The sequence below is a fragment of the Gopherus flavomarginatus genome, chromosome 4 (genome assembly GCF_025201925.1).
Source record: "Gopherus flavomarginatus isolate rGopFla2 chromosome 4, rGopFla2.mat.asm, whole genome shotgun sequence".
Classification (NCBI taxonomy): domain Eukaryota; kingdom Metazoa; phylum Chordata; order Testudines; family Testudinidae; genus Gopherus; species Gopherus flavomarginatus.
Window position 1 is genome coordinate 180,847,826 of NC_066620.1, and position 18,920 is coordinate 180,866,745.

Here is an 18,920-nt window from a genome sequence, read left to right on the forward strand (position 1 = left end):
TCAACATCTAACAAGAATTACCACATACGAATATCCTAAATACTGCACTTAGGCCCTTAAAAGCTCCTGCTTAACTTGAGGCAGATGCGTAGTCCCACTGAAGTCAACATAGAGTAGACATGGAGAGTGATGTGTGAGAGATAAAACTAGTAAAGCTGAAATGTATCTTTAACTCATAATGTGTCCTTTTTATATTTCTAGAGGAAACATGTGGATTCCCAAAGGGAGTAGCAAATGGAAACTTTGTAAATTGCTCAGAATTTGGAAAATCCATGGTGATTTACTCATGTCAACATGGGTACCAACTCCAAGGAGAAGAACAATTAACCTGTACAAGCAGAGGATGGAATTTTCAGCCACCAGTTTGTATAGGTACCTGTATTCACACATCTGACTTTTTAATGACCAAGACTAATACGATTCACCAACAATAAAAATTTCTTATTATTTCCTGTTAAAAAATAAACTATTTCAAAACTCCTTTCCCTTTCCATGTTCTGGCAGCCAGAGAAGCTGTTGTATATGATGAAAAGATAGCTAACCTTCTGAGGAGGTATTGATGGGACTCCAAGGCTACTTCACACTTCCCTTCCCAGCCGCAGAGTCTCAGACTCTTCTAGTCCTGATCCAGCAATTGGGTTTATGCAAGTGATACCAAGGGAAACCAACTAGTAAAACATGAACTATCAAACTAGCATGAAGCTCTGTAGCTCCCAGTGGGAATCTCATAAGGGAAAAGAAGTGAGAGGTGTACATTTCCTCTTCCTACAGCCAGAATCATAACAACAGCTAGGAACTGTTCCAGGCAGTTTTCTGATGCTGTTTCAGTGGACTCTCTCCCCTACATGACTAGTACAGCACCAGCAGCCCATGCATCCAGCCAGTAAGTGAGGCAAGAGCTACAAAAAAAAGAAATGTTGATCTTAAAACAAAAAAGCAAAATATTTTTGTTTTAATAATAATAAGCCCCCAATAGGTTTACTGAAGTGCTATAACTATTGCAGCTTGAAACATGCAGTTGATTGAAAAATGGCAAAGACATTTCTTCTTGTTCATTCAGCAATTTTAATGAATGTTTATTAAAATTTTCAGGGGCTGGCTTTTGTTTATCTATCTTATTCTTACCATTTCTCCCCTTTTCCTCTTCTGCCCCTTTTTTCTTTGGGGCAGGGGAGGAAACAGGGAGAGAAAGAAAGAGAAAAGAGGGAGCATTGCAAATATTGCATTAATGGAATTTCACTATATATGAGTTTACTTTATGCAGGATTCCACACCCTCTGTGTGCTCATCTTTGTGAATTTATATAGATTCAAATGGTTCAGACTTCATGAGAACACTCAAGGAAATGAACCCTGAAAAAGGGCATATTTAGGAATACTTCATGGATGATGGCAAATTAATTTGAATGCAAGTGCTACCGCTGATCTTCAATGTCTGTTTATCAGCATGTCTATGGAAGTGGAATAAAAAGCTTTTTACTTTAATTGTATACCATATATATAAAAATCAAATTAAATTTGCAGCTTTCTCTTTTATTCAAATCCTACTTATCCTTTGAGTTCCACCCACATAAATACCGTATAAAGAAATAAAGCTGTTAAATGAATTATAATAATTTTTTTCAATAGATTAATGTTCTGGCAGCAAACTGAATAAATAAATTACATGAATGACTCATTTCTTATCCTAGTTTTTGTTAATATGTTAATTAATGTCAACAAAAGGCTATATATCTGCTATAGGAAAACAAGCAGTATAATAAACACTGCATGTATTAACAGAAAACCATCAAAACCCACTTAACTCAGATGCTGCTTGAGTTTTACAGTATGAAGCTCTTACTTTGTTACATGCCTGTCTGGGCAGTGTTTTTCCAGTCTTTAAACATAGTACCGTAAATTAAGAATACATCAAGTAATTAAATCAGGAAGGCATTTCTGAAGATGGTTTCAAAATTACACATGTTTTTGGAGGAAAAGACGGGTCTAATGACAAGAGTGTATGACTGGCAGCACTGTATCCTAGGGGAAGGTTCACAAGAAAATTGAAAGCACCAAGAAGTTCTGTGGGAAATGTGTGTGTGCGTGCAAGATTATCTAGTGTTATGCACAGTGCTTTCAGAAATTCAATAACTTGCAGTTTATAACTTGGAAATGACTATAGCTTAACTTTTAGTAGACCACCACAGATTATTTGATGGCTGCACTAGTCACTCTCTTCTCTGTCTCTCTCTCTTTTTTTTTTCGGTCATTTCCAGCAGTAAAAAGTTACACATAATTGCTCAGCAATTTTGCCCACATATAAGAAAGGAGTAATATTAACATTATTGATATATATTTTATTTTTAGTGCACAAATATCCTTCTTTTTGGAATACCTGTTACAGACAGTTGGTGTGTACAAGAATGTAGTGAACAAGGCTCTTAGTTTCTGACTCTCTGTTATCAATGTGTTTCCACTTTATAGATATCAATGAATGTGAAAACCAAATTAATCCATCGTGCCATACATCTGCTAAATGCATTAACACCATAGGCGGCTACCAGTGTGCCTGCGCAGATCCTTACGAACTGGCAGAAGATGGAAGAACGTGCTTGGGTAATGTAATGATCCCTCCATCCATTAAAACTGTTCCAGTGGTCTGGGTGTGCAAATTGTAAACCTGGGGTCAAAAATGATTTGTTATACAAAATATGTTCTTAACAGATTAAATAATATAATATATATATAATTTCATACATACACACACACACAGAATTTAAACAATCAGACCTATAAAGATACAGTCAGATTTTGTCAGGCAAAGTCAGAGTATTGAACATATATACACAGCAATCACCCTTCAAATCTACAGCCTAAACCTCAGCATTCTCACTATTCTGTTGTTGTGCCCCAAGATAGTATTTGACTCACTACCTACCTGAATCAGATACTGCATAGGGAATACTGATATTACTGAGGTAACACTGACAAGTCATCAAAGTTAAAGTGGAAAGTTTTTAAGAGCAACATGAAGCTTTAGAATACACAAACTTCCCTTTAAGAGAAGAGATGCAGTAGTAATCATAATTATCTATGGGCTGTAGCAAAATGCTTGCACTTAGTAAGTTGTTCAGCAAATGGAAGCTTGAATAAATGCCTCTATGTTCTAGATTTCTCTTGGTCAGTGTTTAGATCACACTCAATGTGTTAGATGATTTCCCCTCATTGTTTGAGCAAAATTCAGGATGCTAACTCCCTCTTCTAACCTGAGCTGAGGAGAGAGATAAGCAAAGAAATCTTCAAGCTTTTCACAGGAAGAATACCTCATGCACTGATAGAGAGGTTCAATAGATTCACAGATTTTAAAGCCAGAAATGACCATTATGATTAGTCTGATTTCTCACATAAACAGGTCATACAATAGTTAGGGGTTTGTTATAGAAGTGGATGGGTAGGGTTCTGTGGCCTGCTTTGTGCAGGGAGTCGAACTAGATGATCACATTGGTCCCTTCTGACCCTAGAATCTATGAGTCTATGAGTCATACAGTCTTTATAGCCTATTCAATCCTAGACCTCTGTGCTCAGACAAATGACAGGAGTAGTTTATGTGATTTACCCGCCTATGTATTGAGTTGAGGCCATTAAACTATTTCCTATTGGCAAATGAGATGAGCTCAGTTTAGCCTTGCTGGTGCATAAGGGTGTGAATTGCTACCCCTGTTCCAGTGAGGAGACCTGCATCTCCATCATTGCATTGCCATCTTCCCCTAGAGTTTCTGCTGGGGAAGGTAGATTTAATTTGAAGCTAGAGAGCCATATAATCCCTGCTGGCAGAGTGTGCTCCCTGAATGCATGGAATTAGCATACCCTGCTGCATGTGAGCCAGTGATACTCACTTTTGGAGCTGCACTGGCTGGCCCCTCACCAGATGACTTGTACTTCCACAACTGCTCCACCCTTCTGGCAGAATCCTGTGATGGTCAAGAGCTGTGGAGTACTTAAAAGGGCAGCATACTTAAAGTGGGGACAGCATATTTAAATGGGCAAGGCACATCTTTGTGTCTGTCACACACACATGGTGCGTGTCTCTCTCTCACACACACACACTGTCTTTCACACTCACCTCCCAACACATACTTTATTGTTATTGTTACTTTTTGATACTTCTTTCAAAGTGTGTTATTTTAGTTTTTTGACTGGTCTATGCACTTCATAATTTTTATTTCTCTCTTATGCTTAAATTTAATTCTTTGAGTAGTGAGTTCTGAAATACCTACTCTCTCCTGGCTAGAGTAATTATCCCTATGGTAACTTTTTAAAAGTATATATTATATCTAGGGTTTTGATTTCTACTGGTGGCGCACATCTTCACATTCCCTCGATATGGTGCACATAACAAAATTCGTTCTGCACATGGATGGAAAAAATTAGAGGGAACACTGGGCAGCCCCTTGATTTTTCTTTTTAGAAATGTCTATTTGTCTAGTTTCATGGCTTGCCCACCTTTAGAGCTCAAAGATCACTGCTTCTGAGGGTGAAAGGAGAAGGACGAGTTCCCCAAAGTGCCAGCACAGCTCCAGGTTGCAGGGATAGGCAGGTGACAGGGCTAATTCACATTTACAAAATGAAACTTGGTAGTTGGTTATCCTGATTCATTGTTATGAACCACCAAAAAAAAGGGAGGGGGACATTCACACTCTTTTGAAGGTAAACATAATGTGATGTGTTCTTCAGAACTCTCTCTATGTAGCACTCTATCTGGTTCAAAAAGTTTTCTTTTTTTAAAGCAATGGTGTATTTTGTAACATTACTGATGGCCTGTGAATCTCATTGAATGTACAGTTTTAGTCTCCCATTTCACTGCAAACCTCAGTTATGAAACCCTGAAGCCAGCTGGACATTGCTTTGAATTGCACAATGAGAATGTCAGCTGATAATACCTCAGAAGAGTCATGCCATATATTGTTTCCTTGCAAACAGCAAACAACTTATTGATGATTGTCAAACTGTGGTTTGGGACTATTAATGGTTCTCAGAGACTTCCAGGTGATCTATAGAATTGCTTCTTTCATAGTGTTGCGGCATATGTCAGCCTGCAAGGAGTGACACATACTGTTGATTGTATCACATGCAAGAACTCATCTGAGGTTGCAAGATTTTTTAACCTACAGAATTGGGGGAAAAAAAACGACATTCTGTAGGCTGTGCAGGTGCTTCTTGTCTGTCTTTGCTGCATGTTTCTTTAAATTCAGGCATGGGCAAATTTGTGGACTACTCCAGATCCAGAGAGGTAAAACTAAATTTCTGATTAACCCAGACAGATTCAATCAGTAGAGTCTGCAGCAACAAGGGGAAGATTTGATACAAATATATGCAAAGTCCTAGCCCCAGGGAGAAAAAATAAACAACATAGGTACAGACAAGGGTGGGGGGTATAGCCAGCCAGCCATAGTCACTTGAAGTAAGTTTATTTTCATCTTCTATCTGTAACACTGTCATGCTTTACTGAGTAACCACATAGTGTAGTTAACACCTGTCAGGTATTGACTGGGAGGATAGAGAAGGGAGGGGGTACACAACAGGATATATCTTAAGAACAGGATCTGCAAAATGAAAAAAAGAATCACTGTTCTAAAGACCTCCCATTTTTTTAACAATTATACACCTCTTAACCCACCCTTGCTAATGCATTCATCCTAACCACAGCTCAGAGTGACACCACTAGACATTTCTCTTTCAAATTCCTCCTTAAATATCTTCCATGGAACCATCAAGTGCTGAAGTCCTCACCAGTAATGTCCCCACCCCCTTGCCATTGAGCTGTTATCCAATGTACATCTTTGTTTAACTGATTGCAATGACCTTGGGCTTTGACTTTCATTTGTTTGTAAAGTGCATCATATGTTTATGGTGCTGTTGAAGTATCAGTTTCCAGAAGAGATAGTGTAGATGTCTCAACCCCTCACAAAGATGTGAAAATATTATTTAACTCTGCTCTGGTTTGTTGTATAATAGGATATGACAGGGTTCAGGAATCCTGCCTGCTTTCTAAGAGGCAGGGAGTGAACTGCCTCTCCAGAGGTGTGGAGCAATGAAGCAGGGTTAGGGGCTGAAGACCCAGTCAGGAACTCAGAGGGACCCTGGGAAGCTCTATGAAAAGGCCTTGGAGGCAGAGCAATACACTCAAGGCACAGACAGACGTGGTTGCAGAAGAAACTTCCCCGATCTTGCGCTCCCAAGGTAGTGTTTCCTGTGCTCTGGAGAACACAGGGACTGCTTGCTCCTGCTGCCTCCAGGACTGGGTCACCATGTGGGACAGAGGTCATGACTCCATTTCCTCTCTGTACTGGTCCATGAAGCAGGGCTGGCACGTGAGTGGAGAGTAATCTGGGTGGGTGGAACAAATTGCCAACCCCATGCCCATGTGAATGGAGAACTCCTGTCTCCCATCCTGGGGCAGAACAGCTCCATGTTCCTCTAAACAGGGATGTGAGATAAATGATACAATCTAGCTCTCTGTGTATGGGGGGGCAGAGAGGGGTTTGTAATCTGAGCTCAGACTCTCTATGTCTGATTCTATGTTTAAATTAAAAAAATATATTTTTCTGAAGCCTATGAACAATGAATGTACCAGTAACCACTGGAGTCCAGGGATACCGACTCCTTTCATGGTTCAAATTTAAAGCTGTAGAAGAAAACCTATTTCGATAATACATTCCCTGGGTCAGCAGGCTTATGCCCCATCTTGCTGAATAATCTGAATTGTTTCATAGTATAACTACCATAAATGCTTTTGAGATTAATACCTCAGCTTCACTTTGGCCAATCAATCAGCAGCTGTTTATTCCTATTTACTATAAATCAACAGAAATTATCCTTTGGATTTAATCTTTATTGACAGACTTTTTAAGAAGAACACAATCCCTCTCCTTAAATCCAAGGATTAAAACTGCAGGCATTCCACATTTGTGCTGTGATCTCATCAGATTTCGTTACCTAATTACATTGTGGTCAGGTCAATATCTGAAGAGGAAACCTCCTAGGCACATACTTCCTTATGAATTTGTGCTAAACCCACGTTCCAGCACTGTTTTTGAAGGTATTGTGTTCCTGGAGGTCCAACCTTTTGGTGTCCATGTAAAACTAAAGTATTGATCACTTGCAGTAATTAAAGATTCTTTGACACTTTCCACAAGGATAATGGATGTTAGCTATAGGGTCTTAGCCATACTCCTGTGTGGGTAATTACACTCTGCCTACTTATTGTTGCTCATGCAGTTTCAACTAAGTAAAAGGTGTACAGTATTCCTGTGTATTGTTAAAGAGCTCCCTGATTCCAGAGGTGGGTTAAATTTGTAAAGCACTTTGATATCTTTTTGAATAAAATGCAAAAATGTACATTTGAACCATTATCATTCATTGAATTGTCAATAGATTACTGTCCTCAACAGCCATCTGTGGTCAGAAAAGATCCAGTTTTTATGCAATATGCAAAAGTAATAGATTTAACCTGTAATATTTCTGTATTGCTTTTAAGTATCATCCAGATTGTTGGTTGTTTTTTTTGGTGATATTGATTTAATTATTTTTGTTAGAATAGCATTTTTTTCAAACTCCAAGCAGTTTCCTGATACATTTGTAATGAGTTTGTGAACCTGTGTGAGAATGCTACCCATCTCCTCTCTAAACCAACAAACTGATTATCATAAATAAGCAGGTGAAATTTGGAAGTGATTGGAATTTAGGCCTTGTGCAGTTTAGAGTGATTGAAAATTGTGAGAGCACTTCACATTATTATGCGGATTTCAATCTTCTTAAAAATTTGAAGAGCTCTAATAATGTTAACTATTCTGTGTTGTATATTCATATAACACCTTCACTCCCTTTTTATGGGTAGGATTCATCATAAGGCCCAATTCTTTTCTGAAATTGGAAACGTTTCTCACTCAGTCACAAACCTCTCGCATTCAGAACAATGATAAATATTGTAACACTGATTTGTTGCTAATCTTTGGTTTATGAATTCTGCTTTCTCCATTGTCATGTCCTCAAATTAAGGAAGTGACTCAATGGTATTCAGTCATCCTTTACAAAAATGATGACTAGAATAGGAGATAAACTTTTCAGAAGGTAGGAAGACACCCCTTTGAACCAATAAAAGAGAGAATGTTTAGTGGCCCATGGGTATGTCATTTAGAAGGAGATTTTCAAAGCACTAAAGGCATGTGTAACTTCTAAATCTCTTAGGTGCTTTTGAAAATCTCTCTCTAAATTATCACTGCTGCTAGTGAGTGGTATAATGTGGACTACTTTTACAAATATATATTATAATCCATGAAAACCCCTTGTCCATGGACTCCCCTTGTAAAAAATCATACAGTGGAAACTATGGGCGGAACATTTTAGAAGGAAAGGAGTGAAATGGAATGAAGAGAGTGCCATCCAATGAAGAATTTTGTTTAGGATAACATTTTGCCTGTTTTTTCTCTTATCCAAATATCATCTATCTGAATTAGAGATATATCCTAATGTTATATCTTTGATGACATGCAGCTAGACAGGTAATATTTTTTTCAGTATTGTGATCTAAAATTGCCAATTTTCCTATAAATTTCTTACGTGAAATTCAACTGAGTTCTGATTTCATTGTGGAAATAAATTCATAATTCCTCTGGGGTCGTGAAGAAATCTCACTAGAGCATTTCTGTGCCTTATGGAGTTTTATGCCTTACTCTGTGAAGATCTTTGATTCTGAAAAATAAGTGGGGATAATCAGCTGAATAACAGCTCCCCAGTGTGACACGGCCAAAAGAGCTAATGTGATCCTGGGATGCATAAACAGGGGAATCTAAAGTAGGAGTAGAGAGGTTATTTTACCTTTGTATTTGGCATGGGTGCGGCTGTTGCTGGGCTACTGTGTCCAGTTCTGGTGCCCACAATTTAAGAAGGATGTTGATAAATTGGAGAGGGTTCAGAGAACAGTCACGAGAATGATTAAAGGATTAGAAAACTTACCTTATAGTGTTAAACTCAAGGAGCTCAATCTATTTAGCTTAACAAAGAGTAGGTTAAGGGGTGATGTGATAAGGTGTATAGATCCCCACAAGGATGAGGAATGTGTGAGAGGGGCCCTGGGGACAGGGATAGTCCCACCCCTCTAGCCCTGTCAATCATGCATGAGGCCATTAAAAGGGAGCGAACTGCATTTAGTGAGGAAAGATGAACAGACTGCGCTAAGCAGCAGACTGCAGGAGTGATCTCTGAAGCCTCAGAGGGAACCCCTAGCCAGAAGACCATCACCATCACCCCAGCCCAGACCAGGGTAAAATGGACAGGCTCAGAAACCCAGCCAGAGAGATTAAACCAAAAACCATTATGTTGGTGCTAGATTGCTGTCAGCACTGTAGACTTGCCCCTCTACCCTCTCTTATTGCTGGGGCTACAGGGAAGTATTATTCCTGAATTTTACTGAATGTGTTGGGGTTTGTGGCTTTCATTTTGATACTCCAGCTGGAGAGACTTAAGAAATCCCACAAAGGGCAGAGCCACCCCCTTGCAAGTAGTAAGGAAGTGGGGCCTGTGCTGGAACCACCCAGTGTAGACAACTGGGTGTAGTAAGGTTCTCCCACCCTTGGCCGGGGAACTACCGAGGATTCTGTGACAGTTTACTTGATTACACTCCATAAGTATCTACATGGGGAACAAATATTTAATAATGGGCTCCCTAATCTAGCAGAGAAAGATATATCATGATCCAATGACTGGAAGTCAAAAGTTAGACAAATTCAGACTGGAAATGAAGTGTACATTTTTAAAGTTGGGGTAATTAACCATTGGAACAATTTACCAAGGGTCATGCTGGATTCTCCATCAATTTTATTTTTTTCTAAAAGATATGTTCTAGGAATTATTTGGGGGAAGTTTGATGGCTTGTATTATAGATAGGGTCAGACTAGATTATCACAATTGTCTCTTCTGGTGTCAGAATCTATGAATCTAAAGCATCTGGCATGGCCCCATCAGAATGATCCATAAGTCTGTTTCAGTATGACATTTCCTGTATTTCTGTATATAGTTTTAAAATGGCTTTAAGCAAAGAGCTGTATATAGAATTCCTCTTTTTTTTTTTCAATTTATTAAAATGCCCAAACCTGAGTAGAGCCTTTTGAACTCAATTATAATATAAATAATGAGAGGGAAAAATAAAATTAATTGCTCAGTACATTATTGTTCAAAAATACATAAAGAATTAGAATATCAAAGAGCCAGATCCCATCTTGTCAGCACAGTGCCCTCTTGCTCCCTCGTGTCAATGCACAATACCAATACCGCTTCTAATAGGGGAAAGCTGGTTCCACAAAGATCCTATGTCCCTCACTAACACAAGTGGGCAAGAGTAGGTGTAACCTTGTCTCCACAACAAGGTGTAGTTCCACTGGCATGTCAAATAAAGACTTGTTACCATTCACTCTCTCCTTGGAGAAGTAGGGAGACAGAAGTCTGGGCTGGACTTTGCCAACCCGTCAGAGGAGGGATCCCAGTGCCATGGGAGATGTAGTCTAGCCCAGGAGACCAGCTTGTAGGAGATTTGCGATACCCAAAAATTTTGATGGAAAATTCCCAAACAGCTTTATTCTTGGGCTGCTCCAGAGCCGAGGGCTAGATTGCAGACTGATGATCTAGCCCAAAAGTAACACAGGAAATCTCTATAATAAAGTCATAAATTATAAGATGTAGATAATGTTACCAAAAATCAAAGTATTTACAAAACCAAATTCTAAGAATAAACTCTGCATTATATTAAAAGTTGTCCTTTGCTAATCTCTGAAGGAAAAGGACTTCTGGTGAAAATTTCCTAAATATATAAAATGTATATAACCTAATAATGTATTCCTACATTGTATTTTTCTTTTCCAGAGATGATAACAGTTAAAAAAAATTGACATTGTTTTTTTTTTAAACCTATACTTTGTCTTCCAGTCCACTACACTTAGCTACTTCTATAACCCATTCAGTATACTTCTGAAGAGTCTGTAACCAAATAAGGATCTAACCAACAAGACTGGATAATTTTAATGCATATCAAAAGAGAATAAATTTGCTCATATCTCATACTCAGAAGAAACTTTGCTTTGGGAATTACTACTAATAAACAAAATGCTCAATTTCGTAGATTTATCTAATATGTTACCAAATTTCTAATTAGATAACATCTAGAAAGAGATTGGTAAGAGCATTTAGCAGCTAACCATTAATACATGCCAAAGCGATTTCAGAATTATGTAAAGCTGTAGGAATTCTGAAGTGTTGTAGTAACACTGGTGTGCTCAAGTGCACTGAATCCTCTTGCAAACTGCAGTACATTCTAATATTACTCAACTCTGTGCTCTGGGGACCAGGGTTTATTGTGTCATTTTTGCAATTAGTTCTTTTCTGTATGCTTGGCAAGCAACTACTGTCATAGAAGATTTTTTTTTCTCATGGGGCAGATTATACCCCCCTTACTAATCAAAGTAAACTGGACTACTTGTGGAGTAAGCTACTGTTCGCTGTGAGTAAAGATGGCCCAAAGTGATTAATCTCATTGATTTTAATAGGTCCACAAGATTCTACTCAATTTGAGTAAGGGTGGAAGAATCTGACCCTTAGGGTATGTCTACGCTGCAATATAAGACGAGGATTAATAGAACTCAAGCTAGCAGACTCTGGGTTTGTTAACCTAGGGCTTGAGCATCTATACTTATTTGTATAGGAAATTGGTTAGGAATTCCAGGTTAGGAATGGTTGAAACCTTGGTCCCAAACTGAGGCTCCAGCATCTACACTGCATTATGCAGACTCAAGTCCAACAATCCATGTTCCAGACTTCTAGTGCCCTCCCAAAATGTGGCTACTCTAGCCTTTTGTTCATGATTCAGTATGGGGAATCTTGATTGTCCACTAAACGTGCCTGGCCAGAGGACAAAGAAATTCAGCTCATGGGATTGGAGGATACTTTTAGTGGAGTCCCAGAGCATGAGTTCAGTGGGGCTGCATCTACACGGCAAAGCAATAGGGTTAAAACCCTGGGTCTTGGCTTGACTCTGGCTTGGATCCTCCACCCCTGTGCAGTCCTGGGCCAAGCACTGGGTTAGCATGATTTGTGTGTAGATGGAAAGGGGATTAGACTTGAGCTTGACTTTGGACCCTGGTCTTACACTGCAGAGTAGACATACCCTAAAAGCACGTCTACACTGCAGTTCAAAAACCACAGCTGGCCCATGCCAGCTGACTTGGGCTTGTGGGACTTAGGCTAAGGTAAGGGGCTATTTAACTGTGGTGTAGCTATACTGGCTTGGGCTGGAGCCTGGGCTCTAGGGCCCTGCAAGTTGGGAAGGTTCCCGAGCTTGGGCTGCAGCCCAAGCCTGAATGTAAACACTGCAATTAAATAACCCATTAGCCTGAGCCCTGCGAGCTCAAGTCAGCTGGCATGTGCCAGCTGTGGGTTTTTAATTACAGTGTAGATGTGCCCTCAGGTTCTATAATCTTGTTGAGTCTGGATGGTATTACATATGGAAAGCAGCTCTTATTAATATCATATGCTTTTCATTTCCCTATAGTGCTAACAATTTGTTTGTCTATTCTGTTATAAACTTTGATTTATATACAGCTTATTTCCACTGCTAGTATTTAAAATCACACTATCTTATCCACCATCGCATTTAACTTCTTTCACCAGTAAAACCCACACATTTCCTGGATTCGTCAGTTTAAATATTCTAGTTACTTTGCCATGAAACAGTTAAGCCATCCTGCGTTGGTTGTCATTCTTCCTCATTTTATTTTGTTTTTCTCTAATGTGGCTAATAACCATTTAACCCCACAGCAATGGTTTTGCAGTTGTATTTCTTCCATGGCTTTCCCTGGGGCCTCCATGATTACTGCTAGCACTGGGATTACACATTCTCATTCTGGAAATTCCACTTTTGGTTCCTTTTCTTACTTGACTATTGAATTTGATTAAAAGCTTTTTTATAATTTAATATTTTAACTTGTAAATAAAATACAAATTGCTTCATTGGACTATTTAATCAGTCTGTATGATACATACAGAAAAAGCAATTTATAGTTGAGACAAGTTTATTACAGCTCCCCATGGCTAGATCAGAGAAACACTCCTTCTCATAAAAGGGTGCTAAATTAATAATCCAGTAGACTAAATCTTCGGGGCAGAGAGAGCATGGACACTGGCAGGGCAAGCTTCTAGGTAATACTCAACTGATAAGTCTCAAGTGTGTTCTGAATGGATCGCTTCTAGAGCTGAGAAGATAGTTCATTCTCAGCTATTCAGATCAGGGCTGGCTAGAAAATGTCAACTCTGTTTCACAAAAAATGTTAAGGTTTCAAAAATTATTTCCATTCCAATGCAGAATGAAAATGAGACTTTTTGAAATTCTTTGTGAAAAAACACAGGAGAGTGAAAACTCATCCCAGAATAGCCAGTCGCCTTGTGGTTAGGGTGCTCATCTGGGAATTGGGAAACTCAGGTTCAAGTCCCTGCTTTAAATCAGGCCATATGCAAGAGAAATACCATGACCACCAACCAACTGGCTATTCTGGGGTAAGTCTCATTCACTCATATTTTGGTGTCAATAAACTAGCATTTGGCAATGGAAAAATACTTCACTGAAAAATTTCACCCAGCTCTAACTGAACTGTCTGAGATGGTCAACAAAGGTGAAATTTATATCAGCTGTAATGGTGTCTTTTGTGTATATGGAATCTGAACTGAGTCTGCCAATGTGTGCAGTGTACTTGTAGCCAAGTCAGTCCCAGGATACTAGATAAACAAGGTGGGTGAGGTAATATTTTTTACTTGACCAACTTCTGTTGGTGAGAGACAAGCTATCGAGCCACACAGAGATTTTCTTCAGGTCTCTGTGTGGCACGGAAGTTTGTCTTTCTCACCAACAGAAGCTGGTTCAATAAAAGGTATTACCTCACCTTGTCTCTCTGCCAACATATGAATGAACAGCCCTCAGATGGTAATGATTTTGCTACTGCAAGGGTGTTGAATCCCTTTCTCAGTGGAAGTTTTGCCTAATTAAGCACTGAGTAAAATCTGACCAAGGATTTCAGTATTTGACTCATTTGTTTCTCCACTTTCCCTCTGTATGCTTTGCAGTGCTTTGAATAGAGAGGGAGCTTCCACTGAATGCAGGAACTACCATTGTGACTTACCTAGATATAGGCTATGCAAGAAATGATGGAAGGCTCCTTATGCCTTTCCTTCCAATTGTGCTTCTATGTAAGGATGAGGTACAGAATCTGGCACTCTATTTGCTATATAAGTCTGATTTCTTATAGATTGGATAATGTGTGCATCTTAGTATTATTATTATTTATTTGTATTGCAGAAGCTCTAGCATCATTGTGCAAGCAAGAAACACGTAACAAAAAGATGTTCCCTGCCCCCAAAGAATTTACAGTCTAGGTAGAAGATGAGAAACAACAGGTGGAAACAACAGACAGGGGAGAGGAATCACAAAGTAACAATGAAACAGTTATAGTCTACAAGATACACAGCAGTCACATCACACCTGCTGGCTAACCATTATTAAGTATGGAGTCATAGATTTAAGGCCAGAAGGGACCATTGTGACCATCTAATCTGACCCCCTCTATAATATAGGCCACTGAACTTCCCCAAAATAATTCCTAGGGCATATCTTTTGGAAAAACATCTAATCTTGATTTAAAAATTAAACAGTGATGGAGAATCCACCATGACCCTTGGTAGATTGTTCCATTGTTTAATTACCCTCACTGTTGAAAATATACATGTTATTTCCAGTCTGAATTTGTTTAGCTTCAACTTCCAGTATTTTATAGGTAGCAGTGGAAAGACTGAAAGAAAGATTTGAAGGAGAACAGTGTAGTGGCCTTGCAGTTCTTCCTATTTGTGGCAGAAAGTTTGAAGTTGCTTGTTGGAAAACTACTATGACTGACATGCTAATACCATTTGCTGTTTTTGCTGGTGCAAATGAAACACGTTTTTTTCATGTTTCAGATTCTGGACGGATTCCTAAAGGCTCTTTAATCTCCATCATTTTAGGAGTTACTATGGTCAGTGGTTTGGCAGTATTAAGCTGGATAGTAATTTGCCGGTGGTAAGTTTTACTTATTTTTTTCATCTGTTTTATCTAGAAAAGCAGTCATATTTTTCTTCTCTCTTGAAACTTTCCTAACTTCAGTCTTTTTCTTTCTATATCGCCAACAGGTGACAGGAAGTTCTCTATTTGTGATCCTCTGTAGTGTGTAATTCTGACTAATGTAACCATTAGACAGTCAAGTCTCTATTATATTTTTGTAATGATAATATGAACAGGTATTATCCTACCTTTGGGTGCTGCAAAGAACATCAGATGGAATTTCAATGATACCTAAGATTTTTCAGCTAACTAATTTATTTCAATTGAAATACTATCTCATTAGAGATAAAAGTGCTTTGAAAGATGGGGGGAAATAAAGGGTGTATTTGCAAGTGAAATATTTTTTAAAAGAAAACCACTTGCTGCTGCTTTCACTTCTCTGCCTGTGAGGGCATTGACTAACTTTAAGAGATTGTATCTGTAGATGACCTTTTAAGATCCTGGGTTCATAAACAGAATCCTGCTCTTTGGGAGAATGAGGCTGTTGGAACCTAATAGCAAGGTTTGGAGGAATAAAAGTAGTAACACGCAGCTTTAGGGCCCTGAGCCTGCTGCCACTGAAATAGTGGTAAAATTCCCTTTGATGTCAGTGGTGCATGTCACAAACATTGTCTGATTACACTTTCTAAAATCTCTGTGAAGTACACATTATCATCCAGATTTTCCAAATGGGAAACTGAAATACTAGAGGCCTGATTTTTAGAGCTGTCCTCCTTGCATAAATTTGTGCCCACATTTAATTGTGGATTTAAATGCTAGCATTTAGAAATAGCTCAGTTAGGAGCACAATTTATCTCACCAAAATCCCCTTTTTCAGTTGCCTTCAGGGATACTTACTTTTTTTGCACGCTCACTTGCATCCTACTCTGTGTTTATTTTGCATTCTTTTAAAGTATTGAATGGCACACCATTGCTAGAGACTTGTATTTGTCACAGTAAATTTTGCTCAACTTTTGGAGCTCAGGCTTAGGACCCTTTGAAAGCCATTCAATCTGAAAAAACTATCAGTGGCCACTCATGGCTTTAATTGGCTTTCATTTTTAGTCTGGGCTTTAGGGCAAAGACAGACTGCTGCATTTACTGTAATCTTGTTACCTTTCTGTGTCAAAGGCACCTAGAGCCTATATAAGACATTTCTTTAAATACTGCTATAAATCAAAGGAAGAAATCGAATGAACTTTCCTTACTGCACTGCAATAGGTATGAAGCCTATTAACACATGGTGTGACAGAGAATATTTAAATATAAATGCCAAGTCCATAGACACATTGTACACAGACAAGCTCAGCCTGGGTGTCCGTCTGGTCCCTCTTAGCCCCAAAAGCGAACAACGAACAACACAAAAAGCACAAACAAAGACTTCCCTCCACCAAGATTTGAAAGTATCTTGTCCCCCTATTGGTCTTCTGGTCAGGTGTCAGCCAGGTTACTGAGCTTCTTAACCCTTTACAGGTAAAAGAGACATTAACCCTTAACCATCTGTTTATGACTGGAAGGCACTTAGTGTGCTGAATTTAATCACAATTATTGTCGTCATCGTCCCCACTCGTTTCCTCCACCTGTTGTTGTCCCATCATAAGAGTAGTCTGCAAGGTCTTTGTGGAAGAGACTGTTTTTTTTTCTTATTATTATATATGTAGAGAGTACCTAGCACAATGGGGGGAGGGCATTAGCTTTTTGGAGACCCTGGAAATATTGGTATTTGATGGACCCCATCAAGGTAGCACTGAGGATTGCAACTGACCTACAAAGTGAACAATAATGGATGAGAACCACTTTCTCCATTATTTCTTACCAGGATTTACCCCTCCTTAGTTTAGGAGAGCACTCTCTCTAATAGTCTAAGATCTAGTTTAATTACTGACTTGACTGAAAGCAAATTATTTTATTTATTTTTCTATCTCTTTCTAGGAGCTCATAGAATAATGTACACCGCCACGCTCACTGTGTCAGAACATTAGTAAAGGCAAATAAACTAAGAAGGAGGGCACTGTTCAACTGGCCGAGATGTAAAACAAAGGTTCTGACCCTTTGACCTAATTAAACATCCCATGGCTGCTTGTGTAAATGAGAGATTGAGAGTTACAGTTCAAAGTGTACGTGCACCGTGATGCTTTAGGGAGCTTTTGACATTTCTCACCAAGACTATAACCACTCCTGTCAAATAGAAAGTATTTAAATTAAATCAACTTTTTACAACAAAAACAGAATATTACCTTATAAGAATGATTAACTTGTTCACCATTTCCCTTTCTGTGATGAGAATTTTCAGAGTTTAGCCATCCTGTGTTATTGTCTTTAGACAAAATCCAAATTGGTCAGCTGCTTCAGGGGCATTTTTAAGTGAGAATAGTTCTGAATGTGTCTTTAGTTTTTTTCTAGCCCAGCTAACTGTGTGATTATAATTTTTCTCAGGGCTTGTGATCAGCTGCAAATGCAGCAGCTAAATACTGTATTGATACAAACATATGAGCTACTGACCCCTTTAAAATTGTGGAAGTGCTTGTTGCCACAGTGGTATTGAATGCTAAGACATTTTTTAAACCAGCTAAACTGTGCCAGGCTACAGAGGCTGCTCTGACTAATAACCTGAATTAAGTTCTGATACTTACTTCTGTTTTTGTCTAAATTCAAATGTAAATCTTAAGTTTAAACTATTAAAAATACATGACAATGATACACTAAGATTACATTTTAGAGTTATTCTAGTCACGATGAGCTTTGACCCATTTAAGACCATTTCTGAGTGAACTATCCCACTATATCCTTCTCCCATATTATTTAAATAGAAGCAAAACTCGTTCAGCAGAACTACTTAACATGGAATGAGCACTAACATTTTAGGGTAAAATCCTGCCCCAATGACAAAACTCCCATTGAGTTGGACAGGGCCAGGACTGTAGCATTTGTATTGTTGTAGCACTGTTCCCTCTCACACATTTTTGAACCTGTGACCTGTGATGTATGTAGCTATGATTCTTCGTTTTATGGTCGGTGGTACAGTTCTGAGTAACTGCACATTTAACCCCCCTCCATGGGCTGCTCCAGAAGTGCTCACTCAAGTCTCAGACCTCTAGGGCTATGTCTATCCTGCAATTAAAAACCCATGGCTGGTCCATACCAGCTGACTTGGGCTCATGGGGCTTCGGCTTGCGGGGCTAGTTAATTGTAGAGTAGAGTTTCAGGTTCGGGCTTGGGCTGCTGCCCAGGCTCTAGGACCATGCAAGTTGGGAAGGTCCCAGAACATTTACACTGCAATTAAACTGCCCCTTAGAGCAAGTCCTGTGAGCCTGAGTCAGCTCTCACAGGCCATCCATGAGTGTCTAATTGCAATATAGACATACCTCTATCTGTCACCGCTCTTCAGCTCCCATGCAATTCATTGTGTTAATCCTAGCAGGTCTGACTTATATCCAGCCCCTGTGCTTCTTTTTTTCTCTCTTCAAGGGCAATGACCAGTGAATGCCAGAGTACATTTATTTAAGGACAAAAGCATACAGAGGAAACATATAAAACAATGAAAGGATCTAAACACTTTACCAGTAGCTTCTTCCCCCTCCCGCTCCAATCAGTCTTCTGGAAATGCTGGCAGGTTTTATTCTGTCCAGCCCTTCTGCATGATTTGCACCCACTCCCTCCTCAAACAAAAGGTCATGTCAGGTTATTGTATCAAAATGAAGGCCCTCTCTTAGGGTGTCTACACTACGAAATTAAGTCGAATTTATAGAAGTTGTTTTTTTAGAAATCGT

General features: G+C 39.0%; 1 protein-coding gene across 1 annotated transcript in view; it reads left to right on the forward strand.

The window, feature by feature from the left end:
- Positions 1-17,727, forward strand: part of TPO (thyroid peroxidase) — a 69,740-nt gene extending 52,013 nt beyond the window's left edge. The window contains exons 13-16 of the mRNA XM_050950734.1: positions 202-372; positions 2,466-2,597; positions 15,030-15,129; positions 17,083-17,727. Coding sequence (XP_050806691.1) covers positions 202-372; positions 2,466-2,597; positions 15,030-15,129; positions 17,083-17,092 — 413 coding nt within the window. The 3' untranslated portion in view covers positions 17,093-17,727. The remainder of the gene's footprint in view (positions 1-201; positions 373-2,465; positions 2,598-15,029; positions 15,130-17,082) is intronic.
- Positions 17,728-18,920: the final 1,193 nt, after the last annotated feature.